Consider the following 26,595-nt stretch of genomic DNA (forward strand, 5'->3'; position numbering starts at 1 on the left):
TGGACGTTTCCGAGGGCGGTCCCAGCAAATCCAAAAGATTTATCAATCACAGCTTTTAGATAAGATTAGTTTTAAGCAGCCGTGTTCTTTTATCGCTCCTAACTAATCCACTTTAAATCTTATCTATTTTTAAGGTTTTTATTCGAACCGTCCGATTAAGCATCGATACTAGTGAAAGACTTGGTTTACCGCAGCGACAATTTTTGCTCCGCGGAGCGAAATATAATGTTGCCTAACTTCAGGGGCAAAAATTGACCACTTTTGCAGGAAAATTGAATTTTTCGTCCGCCAGAAGTTTGGCACAATTTCCCAGCGTGCGTCTGGCGAGATTTATTTATATAAAAATCAGCGGAGTTTTACTTAAAGTTCATGAATCGTCGGCAATTACGGACCAATTCCGGACTGTGTAACGAGGCGCCATTCCGGCTGGTCCTGCGAACCGGAGTCCTCGTCCTTGCCAAGACATCCAAGCCGATTTGGAGCTTTGCCTGCACAATCGTCTCCCACTCTTCACCCTCGTTAACCAACACACTCAACCCAATTCCGCTCGTTCTCTTATTGTATTGCCTATTTTTGAAACTTTCCTGAAGTAATTTATCTCTGCCATAAATTGTTTCGCATGTATCATCTATTTTTTCTGTTTTGTTACACATCACTAAATTCGTTCAGCATGTAATTACTCAAACAATTCATTATGTGTTTGCGAGGAAAAAGGATTTTCGCCGAGTTTTCCCTAAATCTCGGATTATTCGTTTCATTTATTAACTTACACAGCTAAATCATTCTGGATATTTGTATTTAAATTAGGGGAGAGGATGTTCTCCGGGGAAATAAATATTTTCGAGCCAGTAACTCATTTTGTACAATAGCGAATTTGAGTTAAACAAGAATGGCAGTTTTTTTGTTCTCCGGAATTTGATTTAATTATGTGGACACCCGGAGGAACTAATTGGTGTGGGAGGTCAAAGGTCTAACCTTTGAACGTGGAAAGGCTAGGTCTGAACTTCCAGATAGATTAATTCGGTCGATATCTCGCTTATTTACGGAAGCAAACTTAACTCATTTTACGCTGAATTTTGCGCGGATTACAAAAAGTGTGCGAATTTTTGACGTAGAACAAGAAATAACTGTATTAGAAACGATTAAAATTTTGAAAAGTAAATTTTGCAAACATTTATGACTAAAACTATGCCAAACTTTTGATATCGATATCTCGCTTATTTTTTGGAACAAACTGGAGTTATTTACATCATTTTACGCAGATTCCAAATCTGGGATTTAAATTCAGATCCAACAAAAAATAACTGAGTTATGGCCGATCAAAGTTTCGTAAAGTTAATTTCCATTTTTTCTTATTTTTCCTAATTTTTAAAATTAAATATTTGGGAAAATATTGAGATATTGAGATGCGGTTTTACGCCATTGTTGTTCTCGGCTCATTCTACGTTCGAAAAAGTGATTAAAAGCTCAAAATTCGATAGTTGATTTTTCGCGAAAAAAAATTGCGACCCATACAATAAAAATTTTTCAATTTTTTATTTTTGGCCATAACTTGTAAACTATTTGTCCGATCGATCTCAAATTTGGCTAGTAGATAAATCTCGAGCTGTTCTTTCGACTGATGTAAACACAAAGGTATCAAACGTAGTTTTCACCTTGAAAACACTGATTGAAAATCACCTCAAAATGACCTCTTGAAAACAGTTTTTGGCCAATGCCTTGTTTATTTTTTAAGCAAATTAAACAAATTTTTAACAATGCCAACAAATAAGCGAATTAGAAGCGTTTAAAGTTGCGGAGAGCGAATTTTTTGACCATTAAAAAAAGTTAATCAGAACGTCAGAGAAATCAAAAATGAAATAAGTCTACAATCAAAAAAATTTAGACAGGAGATTTACAAAGGAGTAGTTCAGACTTTATCAAGATTTGAAACAGATAAGTTAGATACCTGTAGTGACTACATGTCAATTTTGGTTAATAGATGGCGCCACAACTAAACATTGCAGGAGTATAAACCTAATTTTAAATTTTAAATTTTGCGCCTTTAAAGAAATTACAATCTTTAATAGTAATAATAATAATAATAATTTTGTTCAGACCTAGCCTTCTGGTGGTTCTTCGATGATGTTTCACCGGGGCGTAAGTAACCTGAAAGATGTATCCAGGGAGCAATGAAGCAGCTTGTCGCTCGCGTAATTCCGTTACACTTTGACTGAATTCCTGTGGGATTCCCTGATCACATTGTGCTCTCTACTCCACGCCTCACGGTGCCCGGATTCATCCCCTCCGGTGACACCTTAGTGCCTTTCCGGTCGGATCACCTCCTCAGTTAAATTCGGAATTTGTAAAACCTCAGCTGAAGAATGCCCCTTCGTTGATTTAATAAGCGCGCAAATTTATTTTTCCGAACGTGTGTTTATGAGAATAAAGCGAATAACGCGACAGGATTCAATCGAGCACAGCCTGTAGTGAAAACCGAATCTTATTCCATGTAATGGCCTTTTATTAGAGTTTATTGAATTGTACTCGTGTCGAGTTGGGTCGTGTTCAACCCGGAAAGGGCGATGTAGCGAAACCGGCAATCGCCTTCAGGGAGTTGCAGGGAATGCTCGAGCCGACTTCTTACCTGTTTTATTAACGACTCCATCTAGTTTTCCGAGCCACTTGCGGGTACACCTAATGGCTAATAAGAGGTTCAGCTACGAACTTTCCTCTTTTATGACGAATCGGCGCAACTAATAGTTGCCACAGTTCGGCGGAAGTGAATTTTATTCGACAAAAAATTGCTCATGAAAATTAAAATTAATTATTATTATATTCTAGGGCACTTTCTTTTTTAAAAAAAGTCAAATATAAGATCATCGTAGGTTGAATTACTTTTATTTTTATTTTTTTGCTGTGAAAAGCAGAGATGTGAAAAGCATTTGTCATATAACTCTAAAACCAAAGCAGATGGACAAGAAATTGCAATAACGTGGTTATTAAAATGTCATAACTAGTTTTATAATAATTTTGGTAATTTTAGTGCTACGGCTATGAAATTTGGGGACAATACAACTTTTGAGCTGTTAATTATCTCTACCAAATTGCAAAACTTCAGAGCAAAAGACCCAATTTTAGAAATTATTAAGGCGGAGCAAAAAATTTAGACACACTTTGTTTAAATTCGGAATTTTTTTATAATTTCAGTAATTCGGCTACGAAACCTGGAAAAGTTACTACCTATGAGTTATGTACAAATTTTAATAAATTACAAAAGTCTAAAACGGAAGGCACAAACTTTAAAAATTTTATTTTAAAAGCGAAGCAAAAATTTCCGACATCCACTATTAAAACTTCGGTAATTGTATTGCTTCAGCATGAACTTTGGGAAAACTACTACTTTTGAGCCGTGTATTAATTCTACCAAATTGCAAAATTGTAGAGCAAAAAACACAATATTTGTATATTTTAATTTTTAAGAGGAAGGGAACTGTTTTGACATCCACCACTAAATTTCGTAATTTTAGTAATTTTTGTGTTAAGCTATGAAAATTTGGGAATTTTCTACTGTTCACTGGTATATTAACTGTAGCAAACTGGAAAATTGATAAGAAAAACGCGCACATTCTAGAAATTTTAACACTGTACATTACCTAGAAAAATTAACGACAAATTGGTTTATTAATATTAAAAATGGCTTTAAAAAATTATTGACGATGTACACCAACTTACCTTTACTTTAATTTAATCTTTTCACTGCGCAATGTTTTTTGTAAAATTTTGTAACTGTGCGCGGTTTGTCAGCTCCTGCGACAATATACGTTCCGAGCAGTTGATCGCTGTTTTGCCTTGGCGTATATTAACGTCTTGAGTACTTGGTTGATTAAATAGTTCTACAAATGTTCATAGAGATTTTAATTTTTCACAACGTCAGTATATTAAACAAGGTAACATTGAGATGAGAACTGATTATTATGATGATATTACCTGGCCCTTAGTTCGTATCTACTTTTAAACTGCGTGGATAATTTTAGTCGTAGGCGGATATATACGTTCTGAGCAAGGAACGGTAAAAAAAATTATATAAAAAAATGAAAGCTATTGTGACTGTGTATTTCTCTAAGGTAGATAACCATAATTGCGTATTCAAAAAATGTTTTGAGCAGTTGAGCACTTCTTAATCAATGCGAATATATCCGCTCGGAGCAGTTTGAGCGGATTACTATTTTGCGGATTTTTCCGGGCCGAGCAGTGTAAAGGTTAATAGTATATTTATAGGACAATCCAAAATTGCATATTAAACTTTTGCAATGCATTTAGAACTAACAGTTTCACTAACTGGTTTAACACAAATGCGACACAAATGACTGTTATCAGTATTCGAGGAAGAAAAACACTCTGTCGGGGCCAACTGTCAAACTCGGGATAAAAATTACAGCGATTTCCACTTTTATTTTTTGCAACTATTTTACAGCAAGTGTTAATTTTGTGGAAAAAAATTGTCAAAAATACAGGGTGTCTCAGAACTCGCGCCCCAGAGAAAAAGGGCTTATGGAGGCAATAATTCTGAACCAAAATTTTGAAACCATATTTTTTTAACTCAAAAAATAACCGAGATAAGACAAAAAACTGTAGCCAATCCTGAAGCTGAACAGAATTTGAAAATTGGTAACTATGGACACATACTATCATCCATTGGTCAGTTAAAAAATTAGACTCTCGTTGTTTAGGAAATTGGGATGGCCATTTACTCCACTTCTCGAATAAGCTTTCGGGATTGGTTGTTAACTTTTTATCAGTTTCCGAATACTATTAAACTTAGTCAATTTTTGTTTTGAAATTTACCATCTGTATTGCTGTCGGCACCCTCCCTTGCTCTATGGGGCGCGAGTTCTGGGACACCTGTATTGTCAAAATTGCTTTAAAATGCATGTACATGTAAAAAAAATTTAAAGTTAATTTTGCGGCGCAGTGTAGTTACAGTCGACTCGCACTAATTCGAACTCTCGGTAATTCGTAACTCTTGGCATTTCGAAGCAAAAGCTCGGTCCCTTGAGAATCTCTCACTAAATCGATGTTTTTTAATGCATTTTGGTACACTTGGTAATTGGATGTAAATTGGATGATAATTAAATGTATTAATTTGCATTTTTTTTCTTTGTTTGTCTTGTTTGTAGGTTTTATAATTTAATAAGATATCGAGTCTGAGTTTGACATGAGCATCATGACTTAAAAAGAATTCAAGTGTCTAATATGTATATAAACATACTATATTACGTTGATGTATGTAGGCTAAATGACATTGAAATATATTTTTCATACAAATAAATACATAACATATAATCACAACTCTTGGTAATTCGAACTTTTTGTTTTTTCTTTCGCTAATTCGAAATTTTTTGCTGGTCCCGCCAGCTTCGAATTAGCGAGAGTCGACTGTATAAGATTTTGCCAACTACGTTATTGGAATTTTTGTACCCAGTTGTGTTGGTTTTAGCCATAAGTATTTTGTATGACATAAGTGCTTTTCTCAGCAAATATTCTGTTGTCAATTATAGAATTTTAACCAGCTAAACTATAAGAAACTTAAAAAATATGCTTGCTCATCTATTTATTTACGTGTTACAACCCTCTTAGTACAAATATCTGTAATGGGGGTACAGCGAAGAAACTACCGGATAACTGTACCGCACGAATGGCGCGGGGGCGGCGTAAACCAAACGTCTTTCAGCGACAGTCCCTGCAAAGTCATCCTTGATGATTTGGCCGCCATCAGGACCAGTGATTGTGGTTCTGGTGCTGGGGCCGAGGACGAATTTGTCGGCGACGGCGAAGGCGACGAGCGCAGCAAAAACGATCTGAAAATTACAAATACAAATAGAAGTGCTGATATAAATCATAATATTTCAACAGCTTACCAAAAGTTTCATTGTTATACGAGGAAGTCAGATGAACTGAGTGGAGAACGGATCGATTTTCGGGGAATATATAGGAAGGTTCAAGAACGAATTTTATCACGGCGTGGAGCTATTTTTTACGAAGTTACGAAGTAATCTTTTATTTGTTACGAAAGATGAGGATATCTTAGAGTGTAATGAGCGCGGTGTTGTTAAAATTCTATTAAATTTTCACGTGGCCGCTGGGCGGAGATAAATGTTAAATAATTTTTTATGGTGGCATAGTTTAGATAAAATATAGCTTAGATGTTGCGGCTAGGAAATTTTTTATTATGGGGAAATACAGGTTTATTACGAAAATTGGTTGAAATTAGATGTTTGACGCATCCATCATTTTTAACAAATAATTTTTTTTTTTAATTTTGTTCTTTGCTCTAAAATTTTGGGATTAAGCCCAGTCGAAGGTAACAACTCTTGCAACTTTCACAGGTTTAAGTCTAAAATTGCCAAAATTATATTAAATCATAGAAAATTTGGCTATTTGGTTTCTTTTCAAAGTAAAAATTTTTGAAAATTCTACTTTTTGCTCTAATATTTTGGCATTTGGCACAATTGATAAACAAGTCAGAAGTAGCAAAGTCTGTAAATTTTACTGTTTTACGATCAAAACTAACAAAATTGTATTCAAAATTTACAATGTTGGCGCATCCACCATTTTTTAGCCTTTTTATAAATCTTTAAAAATTCTGTTTTCCGTTCTAAAATTTTAAAATTTAACATGCGTCATAAATAAACCAAAAGTAACAAAACCTGCAAATTTCACTGTTTTACCTTCAAAATTGTCAAAATTACAGAAATTTACAGAAAAATCCTCGAAGTTTTTTTTCGATTAAAATTGAAAATAATTAAAAATTGTATTTTTTGCTCTAAAATTTTGAAATTTAGTCTAATTAATAAACAAGCTTAAAGTACCAAAATCTGTAAATTTCACTAATTTACGATCAAAATTGTCAAAATTACAGTCGTTTACAGAAAAATCCCCAAAGTTTTGCTTCGTTTCAAAGTAAAAATATCTAAAAACTGTATTTTTTGCCCTTAAATTTTAAAAATTTGTCCAATTAATAAACAAGCTTAAAGTAGTAAAATCTGCAAATTTGACTATTTTGGGATCAAAGCTGTCAAAATTTTTTTTTTGGCGCATCCACCATTTTTCAGCCACTTAAAAAATTTCTAAAAATTTTGTTTCTTGCTTTAAATTTTTGCAATTTGGCACAGTTGCTAAACAAGAACAAAGTAGTAAATCATGCAAATTTCGCCGTCTCGGGATTAAAACTCAAAATTATAAAAGGTTTTCTTCCTCTATCTAGTTGAATTTCCTCACCTGAAATCTAAAATCTTTTCCACTATTAGTTGTTTCTTTAAAACTTCACCACCTAATAACCGCTTAATTTAACAGCAAACTTTCCAAATCGCGACCCAAAAAACTTTCCCAAGATTACATCGACACAAAATGGCAGAAACCATCTAACATCTGCATCTGCAGAAGTGGGCTCAAAGCAAAGAGGGAGATAATTGAAAATCATATTTTTGATCTGTCCCAAAACAAAACTTTTCCGAATCGATTTCCAACGATAGTTTCCCCGATTAGTTTCGTGTAATAACCCAGAAACTTCCAGTGTTTTTCACTCAAAATATTTTTTCTTTCAGATGACGTGCTTCTTACCATCACGTGGTGTGGAAACCAACCTCACAATAGCAGAAGTTCCTATAACATCGGATGATGATTCCGAACAGGTAAAGATCTTATCAGTAGCTGCTAATGGGCAATTTTAAAAACGCGAAAGAGTCATTTCCAAGGCGTCTCGCAACACGAAATAAAGTTGGAAACAAGATCGACAAGTTTTATTTCACATCAAAATTTTCAACGAGTTGTGTACAACATTGCGATTTTGTGTGTGGAAATTAAGCGCAAAGCGCGACATAACGGCGAAATTAATGGTTGTGAAATGTCCGTGACACCTAGAAACTCTTGTACTGCCAACAAAATACGTTTTAATTACGCTGGGAAAAAGTGGGTAGTTTTTGGGGTGGAAAGGGGCGATTTTTATTGTTGTTCTGAGCGGCAATATCTCGAAACTGTCTCGTTTCAAAATTCAACATTAAAAGGTGTATCTTTGGTTGTCTTAGAGCCACAGAGATGAAATTTAGGGACGTTGCCAGTCTCGACCCATTTACTAACTGTACTAAATTTCAAAATTCTGAGATAACGGACCTAGAATTTAAAAAATTTTACTTTTAGAACGAACCAAATAGTTTCAAAATTTTAGACAAAAACTTGTATTATTGGTTGTGTTGGCGCTACAGCGATGAAATTTGGTGAACTTGCTACTTTTCACTCATTTATTAACTGTGCTTAATTACAAAATTTTGGAGCAACAGACCCAGATTTTAGAAATTTTTATTTTTAGGACGGACTCAAACATTTTAAAATTTTAAATAAAAATGGGTATTTTGGGTTATGTTAGAGCCACAGCGGTGAAATTTGGAGAGATTTCTACTTTTGATCCATTTATTAACTGTGCCAAATTTCAAAATTCTAAGGCGACAGACGCAGATTTTAAAAGTTTTTATATAGGACAAACAAACTTCAAAATTTCATAAAAAATGTTTCGTTGTGTTAAAACCACAGTGATGAAAGGGAGATTGCTACTTTTGTCACATTTATTAACAGTGCAAAATTTCAAAATGCTGGATCAAAAGACGCTGATTTTAAAAAATTTTGTTTTTAAGACGTACCAAAAAATTCAAAAATGTTATATAAAAAATTGTATTTTTGTGCTACAGTGATGAAATTGATAGAGGCTAATACTCATAATTTATTTATGATTTGTACCAAATTTCAAAATTCTAAAGCAACAACCTCAAATTTCAGAATTTTTTATTTTTAAGATAAACCAAAAAATTTCAAAATTTTAAAAACAAAAAATGTACTTTTGATTGTGTTAAAACCACAACGATGAAATTTGGAGGGAGAACAACTTTTAACTCATTTATTAACTGTGCTAAATTTGAAAACTCTAAGGCATCGGTCGGGGAACCGGGGTAAATTGGGGTAAAAATTAAACTTTCGGGGGTAAAAATGAAACTTTTGTGAATAAAAAGTATATAGTTTTAATTTGCTATTTAATTAACCTATTAGTATTTTTTCAACTTAAACAATTTAGCGACATATATTACTTATATTACTAATATTACCGTTATGTATTACTAGGTATTACATTGATAATTTGAATAAATGATGTTTAATTCAAATTTTTAGTTATTGTTGTCTTTTCAAAATTATCATGGGGGCTACAATATGAAAGATGCTAAAAAGAGGCGATTTCGTTTTTTTTTGCTCTTCGCCATGGGGTAATATCAACTTACACAAGAATATTTTGGGGTAATGATTAAAAAAATTTTCCAACCGCTGCTCTAAGGCAACAAACTCAGATTTTAGAAATTTTTATTTTTGGGACAAACCCAAAAGTTTAAAAATTGTATTTTGGTTGTGTTAAAGCCTTAACCATAAAATTGGAGATATTGCTCCTTTTGACCCATTTATTGACTGTGCCGAATTTCAAAATTTTGGAGCCACAGACGCAGATTTTATAAATTTTTATTTTTGCGAAGAACCAAAAAGTTTTAAAATTTTAAAAACAAAATTGTATTTTTGGTTATGTTACCAAGTTTCAAAATTCTAAGACATCAGACTCAGATTTCAGAAATTTTTATTTTTAGGATGAACGAAAAACATTCAAAATTTTATAAAAAAAATTGTATTTTTGGTTGAGTTAGAGCCACAGCGATAAAAGTGGGGGTGGTTGCTATTTTTGATCTATTTATTAACTGTGTCAATTGTCAAAATTCTGTAACAACAGACGCCGATTTTCTAAATTTATATTATTTTGGACGTATCAAAGTTTCCAAATTCCATAAAAAAATACGCTGTAAAAAGTGGTTGGTTTTTGAGGCATAAAGAAGTGATTTTGATTGTTGTTTTGAACGGCTACATCTCACTGCATCTTTCCCTCCAAATCGTAATAATTCCGCGAAAATCCCCGTGAAGTAATTGCTAAAGAAACAGCACTCTTCGTGAATTTACAAGAGGATTTTCATATCGCGCGGTCTTGCTAATACGTAATTTATTGTAATTTGCGAGTAAAGACGTATTTGCAATTCTGCAATCCAGTGCTTCCAAGAATCAACAATGCATTATTCATCGTAAGCTTCCGACTCTTCTTATTAGTCTTAACGTTGAATCTCAATCTCTACTTTATCGACCACAAAAATCCACTGTATTAACGAAAAGTCCGTTAAAACCCCCTCAGCGAAGTGATTACGTTCTATTTTCAATAGCAGCCACTTAATCAGGGTCTTCATAAAATCACTTACACTATTGGTCGGCGAATTTCGGGAAGAAAAATGTTGCCAATTAATATCGGAAGTGCTTTCGCCGAACAAAGTACGGGAATAAGAGAATTCTAAAACAAAGACGATCTTAGTGCCCTTACTCTGCAAAATTAATGATGTTAAGTACGTCTTCAGCACGAGAACATCGATCGCTCAACGTTTTTGTATAAACGAGTTTATTTACAGGAGCTGTCCTCTCAGCTGCAAGAAGTCGATGCGAGGACTGGAGAGTGGTCGCTATGGTCCGAGTGGTCGGGGTGCTCCCGGTCCTGCGACGGGGGAGTCTCTCATCAATTGAGGACGTGCAGGACCGGCTCATGCCGGGGGGAACACGTCAAATATAAAATATGCAACATGCAGGTAGGTCATTAACTGAGGCGTTGATTAACACGGGAAATAGGAATGGTTAATTATTATTGCAGAAGAGAATGTTAATCACGCGGCGCTGCAGTTTTCTGTTTGAATCCGAGTGAAGTTCGCCTTTGATTTTCGGTGGGATCGAGTGGGGAAGTTCAATTTTTCGTATTTGGAGAAAGGTGTTCGCAGGATTATTGCTTGTATCAACTTAGATATTTACAGAGTACGTAAACATTTATTGCCGGCAATAGCGCAAATTAAAGTGTAGTTAAACTAACTTTATTCGTCATATTTTAGAGTACGTCGGACGTTTATATTAAGCACTTAACTGGGTGTGTAATTTGTCTACTTTGTTGGAAAGAGTTTTTTTGATCGCTCTGTGTGACGAAAATTGGTATTTTGCTTAATTCGGCAAATTTTTAGAATTTTTTTAATGTATGTATTAAAAAAAAATGGCACATTTCGAAAACCAATAAAAAAAATCGTAAATTTGGTTGAAATTAATAAATGTATTAATAATAATAACTAATAAATTTGAACTTCAAAATTTTGGAGCATTTTATTTTTAGAACGGATCCAAAAATTTTAAAATTTGAAATAAAAATTTGTATCTTTGGTTGTGTTAAAACCACAGCAATGAATTTTAGTGACGTTGTTACTTTTACTATTTATTAACTGTACCAAATTTCAAAATTCTGAAATAACAGACTCAGATTTTAAAAATTTTTGTTTCAATGACGCACCAAAAAGTTTAAAAATTTTATAAAACAATTGCATTTTTCGTTATATTATTGATACAGAAATGAAACTTTTAGGTATAAATACTCATAATTCATTTATTAACTGTAGCAAATTTCAAAATTGTAAGACAACAAACTCAAATTTTAGGATTTTTTATTGTTACAACGAACAATAAAGTTTCAAAATTAAAAAAAATATTGTGTTTTTGGTTGTGTTAGAGCCACAGCGATGAAATTTAAAGAGATTGTTATTTTTAACCGATTTACTAACTGTGCCAAATTTGAAAATTCAGGAGTAACAGACCAAGATTTAAAAAAAATATATTTTTAGGACACACTAAAAAGTTTCAATATTTTATAAAAAATAATATATTTTTGGTTGTGTTAGAACTACAGCAATGAAATTTAGGTAGATTGCAACTTTTGAGACAACTGTGTCAAATTTTAAAATTCTGAAGCAAGAGACGCAGATTTTAGAAATTTCTATATTTAGAACGCGTATTAAAAAGTTATAAAAATTTATAAAAAAATTGTATTTTTAGTTATTTTAGTGCTACAGCGATAAAATTTAGAGAAGTTAATACTCTAGACTCATTGATTAACTGTAGCAAATTTCCAAATTCTAAAGCGACAGACTCAGATTTTAGAAATTTTTAATTATAGGACGAACTAAAAAGTTTCAAAATTTTATAAAAAAAAATTTTTGGTTGTATTAGAGCTACAGCGATAAAATTTGAGCAGGTTGCGATTTTTTATTCATTTATGAACTGCCAAATTTCAAAATTCTGGTGTAATAGAGTCAGATTTTAGAAAATTTTTTCAGGACCTATTAAAAAAATTCAAAATTGTATAAAGAAAATGTATTTTTGGTTAAGTTAGTATGAAAAAGATGAAGTGTGGGGAGGGAAATACTCTTAACTCATTTATTAACTGTACCAAATTTCAAAATTCTAAGGCAACAGACACAAATTTTAGAAATTTTTATTTTTAGAACGAACCAAAAAGTTTCAAAATTTTATAAAAAAAAAATTATTTTTGCTTGTGTTAGACTCACAGCGATGAAATTTGAGGAGATTGCTACTTTTAACCTATTTACTAATTGTGTCAAATTTCAAAATTGTAGAGCCGCAGACGCAGATTTTAGAAATTTTTGTTTATAAGACGCTTCAAAAAGTTTTAAAATTGTATAAAAAATGTATTTTTGGTTATGTTAGTGATACAGCGATGAAATTTGGAGAAGTTAATACTCAACTTATTTATTAACTGTAGCAAATTTTAAAATTTTAAGAGAACAGACTCGGATTTAAGAATTTTTTTATTTTTAGGACGAATTAAAACATTTCAAAATTGTTTAAATAAATATGTATATATTTTTGGTAAAGTTATTGCTACAGGGATAAAATTTGGGAAGATTAATACTCTTAACTTATTTATTAACTGTGGCAAATTTCAAAATTTTAAGACAGCAAACTCGGATTTTAGATTTTTTTTATTTTGAGGACGAATCAAAAAATTTCAAAATTGTATTAAAAATATATATTTTTGGTTAAGTTAGTGCTACAGGGATAAAATTTGGAAAGATTACTACTTTTAGCCTATTTATTAACTGCGAAATTTCAAAAATTGTGGAGCAACAGACTGACAACAGTTTACTTTAGAATGAACCAACAAAATTCAAAAGTGTACACAAAAATTGTATTTTTCGTTGTGTAGGAGTCACAGCGATAAAATTTAGAGAGATGCTACTTGTGGCCCATTTATTGACTGTTCCAAATTTCAAAATTCTGGAGAAACAGACGCAGAATTTAGAAATTTTTGTTTTTAGAACGTGCCAAAAAGTTTCAAAATTTTATAAGAAAACATTGTATTTTTAGATATGTATATTAGTGCTACAGCGATGAAAGTTTTGGAGGTAAATACTCTTAACTCATTTATTAACGGTTCAAAATTTTAAAATTCTAAGGCAACAATCTCAGATTTTAGACTTTTTTATTTTTAGGACGAACCAAAAAGTTTCAAAATTAAAAAAAAAAACGTATCTTTGGTTGAGTCAATGCTACAGCGATGAAATGTATGGAGAATACTAGTTTTGATCAATTTTTTAATTTTGCCAAATTCAAATTTAAAAGTTTTTATTTTTAAGGCGATTCAAAAGTTTCAATTTTGTTTGATAGATACCTCCACTAGTTTTTTACCAATTGCAAAATATAACGAAATAGCTGCGGATTCGCGTTATTTTGCGGAAAAGCGAAAATTTTCGTACTTCCCAATTAATTTCTGGCATTTAATCCCCGCCTAAAAATGAAATTTTCCATATAAAATTTCTTTCGTACACCTAATACCCCCCTTGATCATTCCCGCTCCATGCAAAGCAACTTTGATGTACAAACTTTCGTTTAAATGATTTTGAAACTTTCTTCAGACGAATTTCCTTTAATACTCGCAGCAAATTTGTTTTCTCGGAAAATTTCTTTCCATAACGGATGGCTGCGCCTTGTCTATATCGGCGGATTATTTAAAATGTTTCCAAACTTGTAATTGAATTTCTTCACTTAATGTCGTCTAACGAAGGTATCAGCGATGGTCAATTAAAGTCATTCGAAGTTGGTACTTATTGTTTTATGACTTATCCAGCCGATACCGGCGAAAGCAATCTTTGAAGTGAAGGGTCAATAGCTTTGTTACCGAAGGTTGTCCGAGCGCATTTGTCAAAATTGAAGTCGGCATCTTTACTGCCATCGCGTCTCTTTTCTCTGAGCAAATAATCCCGAGAAAACCTTAGTGGGTTTGGTGTAAACAACGTAATGGAAGAAAGCCCTCGCTCGTTACGTCAACAAAAATATAAAGTATTTTACGAGGGTTCAATTTTTAATGTGGATGAAGACATAACGGTCGTAAAACGCTACAATTTAACACTTTCGATAAGTCGAAACATAAGCATAAGTTCGCTAAAACACACGGAGATAAGGAAAATGATGACTGGACGAAAAGTGGAATTTTCTTTGCTTTACTAAACTAACAGGAGCCAACGAACCAACTTTCCTAATTGTGAAATTGCTAACGAGCCGTCTGCCAAACTTTATTAAAGGACGATATGCAAATTTTATTTATAATGCTAAATTATCAACGAACAGATGTCTGATGTAATTAAACTACTTTTGCACCGAAAACTGCACAATACATACAAGCGTGTTTATTCTCAAAATATTCGCACTGTTGGCTCGGATGTCATATTTTGCCGAAGTTGCTTTTATTTACTTGCGAGATTTGCCTTGGCATGCATTGACTACAATTGAAAGAGGAGCTGTCATTTGTTGCTTTAACTCGCATAAACGAAATTGAAATATTGTGCTGAAGCAAATACGACGCATAATATAAACTTCATTTCACGTTTGTTTTGGAGAGAATTTTTCTGATTTCTATTGCGGGTTCTAATAATAGTACACATATTTTACGACTTTAAGACGTTGTGCTTCTTCTACCTTCTCTGTTTAGACAGACGAAACCTGCAAAATGCTGACACGTTTTCATGACATTGAGGCTGAAGAAAATTTAGAGGATTGGCGCATCCACCATTTTTGCAGCAGTTTCTTTTTTGATACTTTGGAAAAATTTATATTTTTGCTTGTGTTAGAGTCACAGCGATGAAATTTAGGCAGGTTGTTACTCTTGACTCGTTTATTCATTGTACCCTATTTCAAAATTCTGAGGCAACACACTCAGATTTTAGAAACTTTTGGATTTAGTACGAACCAAAAAGTTTCAAAATTCTATAAAAAAAATAGTAACTTTGGTTAAATCGGCGCTACAGCGATGAAATTTGGGGAGATTACTACTCTCGGTCTAATTAATAACCAAATTTGAAAATTCTGGAAAAACAGATGAATATTTTAGAAATTTTTATTTTTAGTACGGACCAAAAGTTTCAAAATTTTATAAAAAAAAATTGTATATTTGGTTATGTTAGTGGTACAGTGATGAAATTTGGAGACATTACTACTCTAGATCCATTTATTAACTGTGCCAAATTTCAAAACTCTGAAGCAACAGATTCATATTTCAGAAATTTTTATTTATTTTGGAATGAACTCAAAGTTTCAAAATTTTATAAAGAAAAGTTGTACCTTTGCTTGGGTCAGTGCTACAGCAATGAAATTTGGTGAGTTCTTATCTCATTTATTACCTGTACCAAGTTTCAAAATTCTGAGACAACAGACTTATACTTTAGAAATTTGAATTTTTAAGACAAACCAAAAAGTTTTAAATGGTTATGTTAGCGCTACCTTCATTGATTAACTGTAAAAAATTACAAAGTTATGCACCAACAGAATCAAATTTTAGAATTGTTTTAATTTTAAAACGGGCTCAAAAGTTTCAAAATTCAAAATAATTATTTGCATCTTTAGTTGTGTCACAACGATAAAATTTGGAAAGGTTGATACTGTTAACTTATTTATTAACTTTACAAAATCTTAAAATTCTAAGGCAATATACTCAGATTTTAGAAATTTTTAATTTTAGAACAAACCGAAAAGTTTCAAAATTTTATAAAAAAAAACAATTTTTAGTTGTGGTTGCGCTACAACGATGAAATTTAGTGAGGTTGCTACTCTTAACCCATTGGTCAACTGTGCCAAATTTCAAAATTTTGGAGCAACCGGTGCAAATTTTAGAAATTTTAATTTTTAGTAGGGGAGAGGCGGGCATAGTGGGGTACCGGGGCATAGCGGGGCAACAGTGCTGCTGCTCAAATCAAACGCCGTGAAAAAAGTCGAATAGCATGTTTTGATTGGTTGTTAGTTGACAGTTGACCATGTGTGTTTTATAAAACAAAGTGTGAAAACCTATATGTTTTATAAAACAAAATGTGAAATTTAGTGTTTTTGTTAAAAAATTCGCGAAGTTAAAGAGCAAGTTTTTTTAAAATTTGGTCATACAAATGTAGTGGCTAAATATGATGAACCTACTCATTTATGTGCAATAAGCGTTGATGACTAAGTAATTTTAAAATGTTACTTTTTTTAAGTAAGTACACAGTTATTCAAAAATTTGATTGTCCCATAGGGTACCCCACTTTACCCCTATATGCGGGGCAAAGCGGGGCAAATCCCATTTTTCAAAATAATGCTCACATGTCGTAAGTTCTTTATTGGAATCAAAAAAAGTACAACCAAAATCATTCGCAATACATTAGTCTATGATATTTAGTAAAAAAATTTTGTTAATTCCTATTATTTTAGGAAGCGTGACTAATTGATTGTTAAGTTTTCCACTATGCTCCCCTCTCCCCTACGGAGCCAGAATATCCAAATTCAGAATTAAAATGGGTATCTTTGGTTGTGTTAGAGCCAAAACGATGAAATTTGAAGAAGTTAGTATTCTTAACTCATTTGTTAACTGTGCCAAATTTCGAAGTTCTGGAGCAACAGACGGAGATTTTTAAAAATTTTATTTCTTTTTTTTAAACGAACCCAAAAGTTTAAAAAATTTATATAAATACTGGGATTTTTGGTTGAGTTTGTGCCACAACGATGAAATTTTGTGAGGTTGTTATCTTTGGTCTATTTAATCACTGTACTAAATTTCCAGATTTTAAGGTAACAGGCGCAAATTTTAGAAATTTTTATTTTTTGGACGGAGCCAAAAGATTTAAAATTCAGAATAAAAATGTGTATCTTTGCTTGTGTTAGAACCATAACGATGAAATTTGGATGGGTTGCTATTCTTCACCCATTTGTTAACTGTGTTAAATTTTAAAGTTTTGGAGCAACAGAAGGAGATTTTAGAAATATTTATTTATTTTAAACAAAAGTTTCAGAATTTTGTAAAAAAAAATAGTATTTTTGGTTGTGTTTGTGCTACAGCGATGAAATTTGGTGAGCTTGCTATTCTTGATTTATTTAATAACTGTACTTAATTTCAAAATTTTAGAGCAACAAGCGCAGATTTTAAAAACTTTTATTTTTAGGTCGGAGATTTTTAGAAGATTCAAAATTGATAATAAAAATGTGTATTTTTGGTTGTGTTAGAGTCATAACAATGAAATTTGGGGTGGTTGCTATTCTTATCCTATTTGTTAACTGTGTCAAATTTCAACCTTCTATAGCAACAGACGTATATTTTAGAAATTTTTATTTATTTTCATTTTTGGACAAACCCAAATATTTTAAAATTTTATTAAAAAGCGCTACAACAATGAAATTTGGGGAGATTGCTATCTTTGAGCCCCTAATAACTGTACCAAATTTTCAAATTCTGGAGCAACAGACGTAGATTTTAGACATTTTTTTTAGGACGAATCAAAAAGTTTTCAAATTTTAGAAAATAAATCCGTTTATAAATATAAACAAAGATATGGGGCTCAAAACTCTTAGATGAACCCCCCCTGTAAATTTCAACTTTTGTCGCATCCCCCAGATTCGCAGCCACTTTTTTATAATTCTCCGGAGCTGCACTATCCAGATCCTCCTTATGCTGTTTATCCTGACAATGTCAAACCGCGCTCACCATTTTATTGCATCGCCAGGAACCGCATCCGATAGTGTAGCGTGTTATTTATCTATTCTCTTTATAATAATGCAATTTTCTCCAACGGCGCTCATCGACTCGAATGTCTCAAAGTTACAATGTCGGATGATAAAACGGTCCGATTGGCAAAGGTTATCACTGAAACAACCAATCGGGGAGCGATGCGAGATAAAAAAAATAAGCACAATAGACGCTCCAGACGAAAAAGGACAGCGGGAAATGTCCGCCCAACTTAAAATCTGATAAGGAAATGCCAATACGTTTCGGCCTTGCGAAATCATTACGAAAATGTAATATTTTCTGTTTTTCCGAGAAAATCTGTTTAATTTCGTCGGAATGGAGCCGTGCAACGAAATACAATTAAAACGTTTTTTTTTTGTTGTTGTTTCCATCAGAAACACGACGGTAAGATTGTGCGTTCCGAAGATAAGAACACTTAAAACTGGTAATACAAGTAGACAACGCCTTCCACATTTCACCGGAACGTTATGTATTTCAAGGACAATCATCTGATACATTAATTACACGTCTTACTAAATAGATTCCAGAGAAACGGACTGGAGAGAAATCCCAGGCTTCCTGCAGGTACCTGCTATATTTGCATGAGAACTAAAGCGATAATCTTATAAGGAATTACCGCCTATTGTAATTACAACGAATTCCGAAGAAAAGACAACGTCGTGATAATTATGCTAATTTGACTAGGAAAAACGATAATTGGGTGTTCAATTGGGGTTCTGGTGTGTGGGAATTTGGGGCGGAATTTAACTTTGTATGGACTCAGGAAATTACTTAATTTTGTCGCAACTGCGGACAATGAAATTTGGAGGTGTGTCGGTTTGAAGTTCAGGGTTAGGACCAGAAGTGGTTTCTGGCTTGAACGGAATGGTAATTTCGAGATGGAAAAATTGCGAGTAACTGTAGTTTATGGTGATTTTTGGGGAATTTTTTGTTTGTCGTAATTTTTAAAACGGGATTAGTTGTGGAGTTCCGATTTAGAAGGTTTTTTCTTATTGCTTCACATTTTAGCCTAAAATGTCGGAAATTAACACGAAAAAAAGACAGTGGTTGAGTTACAGGGTGTTTCAAATTTATTTTTGGACTATACAATTTTCGGAAAAAACAGAATTCCGGAACTTTGCAATTTTTAATCGTAAAGCAGTAAAATTTGGAGGTTATACTACTTTTGACTTGTTTATTAACGGTGCAAAACTACAAAAATTTAAAAGAAGAAACACGAATTTTCAAAACTTTATTTTAGAGACGGACGAAATATTTTTACATTTCCTATTAATTTCTGTTACTTTGACAGATCTAGTCATGTAGCAAAATTTTTACAAAAGTTTTACTACTCTTGACTATTTTATTAACTAAGCGAAAATACAAAATTTTAAAACAATAAACACGAATTTTAAAAATTTTATGTTGGAGACGAACAACAATTTCTTTACATTTTCTATTGATTTTCGTAACTTTAGCAGTTCTGATATAAAACAGTAAAAATTAAAGGTTTTGGTACTTTTTGACTAGTTTATCAACTGTGCCAAATTACAAAATTTTTAAACAAGAAACACGATTTTTTAAAAAAATTATTTTGAAGACGAACCAAAAACTTCTTACATTTTCTATGAATTTCCATAACTTCGGTAATTTTAGACATAAAACAGTAAAATTTGGAGGTTTTACTTCTTTTGACTAGTTTATTAATTCTGCCAAACTACAAAATTTTAAAACAAGAAACACGATTAAAAAAAAATATTTCGAAGACGAACGAAAAACGTTTTACATTTTCTAAGAATTTCTATAACTTTGGTAATTTTAGTCATAAAACAGTAAAATTTGGAATTTCTACTACTATTGATTAGTTTATCAATTGTGCTTAACTACAAAATTTTTAAGCAAGAAACACGATTTTTAAAATTTTTTTTTTAGACACCAACAATTTTTTTTGTATTTTCTATTAATTTCCATAACTTTGAAAATAATAATCATAAAACAATAAAATTTGAAGTTTTACTACTTTTGAGTAGTTTATCAACTGTGTCAAATTACAAAATTTTATAACAAGAAACACGTTTTTTAAACATTGTCTTTTAAAATGAACGAAAATTATTTTTCATTTTTCATTTTTTATTAATTTCCACAACTTCTAAAATAATAATCATAAAACAGTGAAATTTGGAGGTTTTACTTCTTTTGATTAGTTTACCAACTGTGCCAAATTACAAAAAAAACACAATTAAAGATATATATTTTGGAGACGAACGAAAAATTTTTTAAACTTTTTATTAATTTCCATAACTTTGGCAGTTTTAGGCAAAAAACAGTAATATTTGGAGGTTTTACTGCTTTTGACTAGCTTATTGACTAGACTAAATTAAAAGATTTTTAAGGAAGACACGCAAATTGTAGTAGATTTAATTTTAGAGACAAAATTATTTTATTTTGGCCATCCACACTCAAAAATTTACAAAAATTTTTTGCGCGAGTAATTTTTGCAAGTTGGTAGTCATAATAGAAAAATCTTTAAAAGAAGCTTTTCAAAGTTTCAACAGTGTAACACCAAAAATCCTAACACTACAGAGTTTTAAGAAAATAGTTTTTCATTCATTATTTCTCTAAACAAAATTTTCCAAAACTTTTCTTGGTTGTTCCAAATTTTTGTAATTTTGTAATATTGATATATCGGTAACGTAAACAACCTCCCAAAATTTCAATACTGTGACAGCAAAAATAACGCAATTACAGGGTGTTGAAAAAAACTAAAAATTTTCTTGCCACCCAAAATAAAGATTTTAATTTGAAATTAAATTTGTTATTTTTATTCGATTTTTCTAAATCCATAAATTGTTGTAATTCTTATTTTTTGGATTATCTGAATGCCCCCCAATTTTCTGCAACCGTTTTAGATTCACCAAAATTTTTTCTTCATTTTTTCCAGAAGAACAAAATAAATCGAAATAAATCCTTTGAACTTTTTTATTTTTCCCAATTTTTTACTGAACGAAACATAAATACTTAAAAGATGTACCCATGATGAGCATAGGCAAGCGGAGCATGATGAGCAACCACAGCAGGGGCGGCATAAGCATGATGAGCGACAACAGGAGCGGCGTAAGCATGATGAGCGACAGCAGGAGCAGCAGCGACTACAGGAGCAGCATGAGCAACCACTCCTCCGTGATGTCCAGCAATTACAGTACCCCCAGGAGCAGCAGAGGAAATAGAACTACCATCCGGTCCAACAACCGTAGATCTGCTGCTGGGCCCTTGGATGATTTGGGCGTTAGCACAGGCGAGGAGAGCCAAAACGGCGATAGCGGCCTGTAATAATAATTAATAATTTAATAATTAATAATTTTTAATAATTTTTAATTCGTGCGCTCTGATAAGACCAAGTTGGGTACTTACGAAGGAGTTCATGGTGGAATCGATTTCGATCTGATGCCATTTTGGGGCCCGAGTGGCTTTTTATATTGCAAAATCAACCTTGGTGACCACACACCCAATTTTCTGGGTTCCGTGCTGGGCCAGTTTTTGTTTACGTTAGGTAAGACAAAGACAAAGACAAAGGTAAGACAAAGGAATTGGGTGTTGAAATCGATAATGAAGACGATTTTCGGATTTGATGAGACACCTCATTAAAACGTAATCACTCTGTATTAAGTTCAATTTAGATGGGTATCAGACCCATAGCTATACAGGGTCCGGCAACACTTGTGTCCACCCCCAAAATCGTCTTTAATTTTAAAGTTACAATTTTGAAAATTTGCATACGCTTATAGTTGACAAAGCTCTAAAAGCTGACGCAAAAATTTGTTTTTTATCACAGTTTGTTTGGCGTCGCGACGCCTAAGAAGTATAATTTTTAGCGATTTTTGAGTTTTTGCGGAAATATTCGCGATTTAATTTTTTTTTTCAACATAACTATGATACAAATATTTGAGTTTTTATTTTAAATCTAATGCAAATTGTGTTTAAAATTTGCGAAAAAAACGCTGTTTTATCAAGTTAGTTTTCAAAATTCTGACAGCGCAGTGGCAAACTACGTTTACACCAAAATTTCACAAGTCACTTCATTCTATCTTATAAAGGTTAATTTTGATTAACACGGGCATGTTGCACTTTATGGACACCAGAAATCGTTAATTTACATCGACAAAGTGACAATTTCACCAATTAAGACTTTTGTTACAATCTAAAGCGAGCCAAAGGATAGATGTCATTTGTGACACAAGTTGTTGACAGATGGGTGTAAACGTAGTTCCCAATTTTGACGTAATGAAATTGGAAACTAACTTGATAAAACCGCATTTTTTTCTCAAATTTTTAAGACAATTTGCATTGAATCTAAAATAACAGTTGACATATTTTTTACACATTTATATTGAAAAAAAATTAAATTAGGGGTTGATATCACAAACTCTCACAATTAACTAAAAATTACATTTTTAAGGCGTCGCGACGCCAAAACTATCAGTGATAAAAAACAAATTTTTGCGTCAGCTTCTAGAGCTTTGTCAACTGTGAGCGTATGCAAATTTTCAAAATTTTATCTTTAAAATTAAAGACGATTTTGGGGGTGGACACAAGTGTTGCCGGACCCTGTATATGGGCAATTGCACATTTACATAGTTGCCTCAAAAGTCGGCGATTTTAACCTATTCCTGCAACGATTAAAATATTAATTAAGCAATTAATTACTGCTTCAATATTAACGAAATGTAAATAAAATTTAACTTATCAAAGCCGTTTACTTTTAACAAATTATTAACTATTATTCCAACACTTTATCGAATGTTTGAGAGAGTTTGAGCGGCTCGTTAATCTTTAATGTGATCAATTCACGCGACGGGGTTTTAAGTAGTTCTAAAATAATGTTCAACATTACATAGTACAGGTAAAAAAATCAATTCAGGTGTTGTGAAAGGTAAAAAGAGGCAATTAAGGTGAAAACTATACGCAGTATTTAAAAACTAGTTAAACCACGCGAGGTTTAAGAGCACAAAGCTAATTACCCCCAAGATTTAAGACCCCAAACTCGCAACAATCCGCAACAAAAAATCAATATTTTTCGTCATAATTTTTTATTAATCATAAATTACTCGACACCTAACAAATTATCTAGTAGTAAAGTCCATGGTAAGCAAGAGGAGCATGGAGGAAAGGAGCATGAAGCGCCTCCCTGGTGGCGATGGTTCCGGAAGGTCCAGCCACAACAGTATCCTGAGCGACCACACCATGTCCATAGGCTACGGGGGCAGCGTAAGCAGCGTGTGCGAGATAGGGGGCGGCGTAAGCAGTGTAGGCAAGAGGAGCGGTGTGGGCGACGACTCCAGCATGGTCTTCAGCGACAATGGAACCTCCTGGAGCGACCGCAGAGATGACGCTGCCGTCGGGACCGGCGATGGTGGTTCTGGTGCTGGGGCCTTGGATGATCTTGGCGGAGGGGGCGGCGATGAAACCAGCGTTAGCGGAGGCCAAGACGGCGAAGATGGCGGCAATAATCTAGAAAATTCAATTTAGCGATTGAAGAAGTGGGAATAAGGGGACTTACGATGGTGTTCATGTTGGTTGGTACTCTTGAGGTTTTCAAGTGATGTCGTTGGGTAAATCGATTCGGGTTTTTATATGGAAAAGCAACCTTGGAGTGGGCACACGCCCAATTTCTTTTTGGTCAGGATCCGTGTCGATTTTGGGAAATACGAGCGGAAAAGGCGTCGTTAAAAAATGATTAAAAAGCGGTTGGCGACTGGTGAAGATCCTGGAACTTATCTTGCAATTAAAGAATTGTGAAATTGCTGATAACATTTCGTAATGGAAGTGCATCGCTCATTATCGCTAAGTTTTTTAAATTTTACTGTCAATTTTAATCGCCAATTGGGCAAAGATGGAGCAACTCTCGTGTTCTGCTCGCAATAAATCAGTTTAATTAATAAAATTTAAATATCGAAACACTCCGTTTGTTTGAGTTCAAGTTCGAGCATTTCAATAAATTTGAATAAAAATCAGTTACCAAAAGTTTTGTTACCGCACTTTTATGAACCCTTAAATCAAGTTTAATTGTCTCCGAAGAAATATATCGGTTGTTGGCGGTGCTATCAATTTTAGAATCTTTCTCAAATATTTTATTCGCCGCATTAATTGACGAAAATCTCCATAAATATAGCATTTAAATGATTTCAAGCCCGCGGCAAGTTCGCGGGTAAATATATAATGGACCGATACCAATATGCTAATTTGTGGGCGAAGTATTGGCTAAAAATAGCCGAACATTAGTTGGAATTTGGTTCGGGTATATTTGATTTGGTTTTGAAGCTTTTGGGTCCTAAATATGATTTTGGAAAACGGTTTGATCCCAAATGGCCAATTTGTTCACTGATTTTACTCTTAAAAAATTGGCAAAAGTTCTTAAAATTGTGACTTTAAATTGGTATAAAGTTATGTAAAATACAGCCACGGCTTAAGAAAATTTAAGCCCTTAAGTATCCCTTCTAAAAAACAGAAAAGATAGTCTCCAACAACTAAATTGAGTTTTGATTTATATTTACCGCTAGATCAGTTATAAAAATATGAAAAAAATTGAAAAAGAGTTTGTCTTTAAATTAGTGTAAAATTAACTAAAATCCAGTGACGGTTTGAAAAAATTTTGACCCTCTAACATAATTCCGATGAAATGACTATGTTGCAAGTTTCTTATTAAAATTTTAAATTGAAAACTGATCGTTGTAGAAAGCTGAAATTTGGTTTCATAACATATTTTGAGGACCTAAACACATATCAATCAGATAAAAAATCTTACGATCCTGAGAGAATAAATTGCGTTTAGTTGAAATTGTGTGTATTCTTCGCTAGATCAAAAACTATTAGTTATAAAAAGACCAAAAAATTTCATATAATAGTTAGAAGTATTGTCTTTAAATTGTTGTTAAATTAACTAAGAACAATCACGGCTAAAAAAAAATTGAGCCCTTAAACTTGTCTTGTAAATATCCCCAAGACAAAAATTGCGTTTTGGTTTATATTCTCCGCTAAATAAGTTATAAAAAGGTGAAAGAAATTGGAAAGATACTTTGAGGTATTGTCTTTAAATTGGTGCAAATTGATCAAAAATCCAGTGGCGGATTATAAAAATTTTGTTCCCTTAACATACCAACAATAAAATGAGGATGTTGCAAGTTTCTTATTAAAATTCTAAAATAAAACCTGATTATTGTAGAAAGCTGGAATTTGGTTTATTGACGTAATTTAAAACTCTAAAAACATATTAGTCGGATAAAAAATTCTTCGACCTCAAGAGAATAAATTGCGTCCTGTTGAACTTTTTTTGCGATTATTTTAAATTAGCATGTAGATTCGCCGCTAGATCAAAAACTATTAGCTATAAAAACGTGAAAAAAATTAAAAAAACACTTTAAAGTATTGTCTTTAAATTGGTGCGAATTTAACTAAAATCTAGTAACGGATTAGGAAAATTTTTGTCCCTTAATATAACCTCCAATAAAATGATGATGTGCAAGATTCTTAATAAAATTCTAAAATAAAAACTGATCAGAGTAGAAAGCTGCAATTTGTTTTGATAACGTATTTTAAGGCCCTAAAAACATATCAATTAGATAAAAAAGATTTCGACACCGAGAAAATAAATTGCGTCCTCTTAAACATTTTTTGCGATTATTTTCAATTTGCATGTATACATAGTCGTCGCTAGATCGAAAACTATTAGGTATTAAACAACGAAAAAAATTGGAAAACAGTTTGAAGCATTCTCTTTAAATTAGTGCAAAATTCACTAAAATATATACGCGACTTACAAAAATTTAGGTTCTTAAATATATCTCCTAAAAAACAGTAGGAACAGTCCTAAAAATAGCTGCGTTTTAATTTATATTCACCGCTAAATCAGTCATAAAAAAGTAAAAAAAAATGAAAAGACTCTTGAGGTATTGTCTACAAATTAGCGCGAATTTAACTAAAATCCAGTGACGGATTGGTAAAATTTTGGCCCTCTAACACAGCTCTAATAAAATCTCCATAACTTAACCATTTAAACGATTTCAAGCCGCGGCAAGTTCAGCATGAACCGATACCAATATGCTAATTTTATGGACAAAGTATTCACTAAAAATCGCCAAACGTTTGTCTGAATTTGGTTCGGCTATCTGGTGGTTATTCATGATTTGTGTGGTAATTGTTTGTCATGAAAACCTGTTGAATTGACATGTTGTTACGCCCTTTGATTTCATGATAAAACTCGCCAGCACGGAGGCAAAAACAATAAATTGCGCACATCAAATTTACATTCTCGTGGTTCTATTCTTTTCTCAAGGTACTAATTATTTTAGCTCAATTCCTAGGTCACGCAGAGAATTTTGATCATAAAAAATAATTACTCATTGATGTAAAATCTGATTACGTTTTGCGTACGCGGAACTTTCGTTGCGTTGAAACTCGGAAGGTATTGACCGAGGGAGCCGGCAGACAAGGACATTATTGGAGAATGACGGGCGTGACGAAATTTAAATATCACTGGTCCACGATCTTCGGTAATTCAAGCCGAAGTTAATTATTATCGCAATTTTAAAGCGCCAAGAAGAAATTCGGAGTTTTTACGTTTGATAAAATTCGGGGGGCCTTGA

The 26,595-nt window shown here is 32.8% G+C and overlaps 3 protein-coding genes across 5 annotated transcripts in view; 1 reads left to right on the forward strand and 2 right to left on the reverse strand.

Annotated features, from left to right (window-relative positions):
* nolo (ADAMTS-like no long nerve cord) overlaps positions 1-26,595 on the forward strand; it is a 187,233-nt gene that overhangs the window by 100,875 nt on the left and 59,763 nt on the right. For all 3 annotated transcript variants that reach the window (XM_088048657.1, XM_088048665.1, XM_088048674.1), the window contains exons 4-5: positions 7,587-7,673; positions 10,518-10,691. In XM_088048657.1, coding sequence (XP_087904783.1) covers positions 7,587-7,673; positions 10,518-10,691 — 261 coding nt within the window. The remainder of the gene's footprint in view (positions 1-7,586; positions 7,674-10,517; positions 10,692-26,595) is intronic.
* On the reverse strand, positions 16,469-21,379 carry LOC148182096 (uncharacterized). The gene is made up of 3 exons (XM_088048784.1): positions 21,368-21,379; positions 20,988-21,280; positions 16,469-16,555 (listed from the first exon to the last, which is right to left on the reverse strand). Exons 1-3 carry the CDS (start codon positions 21,377-21,379, stop codon positions 16,510-16,512), a joined length of 351 nt encoding a protein of 116 aa, XP_087904910.1. The 3' UTR covers positions 16,469-16,509.
* Positions 23,081-23,701, reverse strand: LOC148182097 (uncharacterized). Its single transcript, XM_088048732.1, has 2 exons — positions 23,514-23,701; positions 23,081-23,464 (listed from the first exon to the last, which is right to left on the reverse strand). The coding sequence occupies exons 1-2, from the start codon at positions 23,523-23,525 to the stop codon at positions 23,081-23,083; spliced, it is 396 nt and encodes a 131-aa protein (XP_087904858.1). The 5' UTR covers positions 23,526-23,701.

The sequence above is a fragment of the Gnatocerus cornutus genome, chromosome 1, assembly GCF_029298725.1.
Source record: "Gnatocerus cornutus isolate USDA-ARS CGAHR chromosome 1, icGnaCorn1.1, whole genome shotgun sequence".
In the NCBI taxonomy this organism is placed as follows: domain Eukaryota; kingdom Metazoa; phylum Arthropoda; class Insecta; order Coleoptera; family Tenebrionidae; genus Gnatocerus; species Gnatocerus cornutus.

Excerpts from the sequence above, each read along its gene's own strand:
- LOC148182096 (XM_088048784.1), bottom strand. Across the intron at positions 16,556-20,987 it reads CTTGCCTATGCTCATCATGG|CATTATTTTGAAAAATGGGA; the intron begins GTACATCTTTTA and ends ACGACATGTGAG.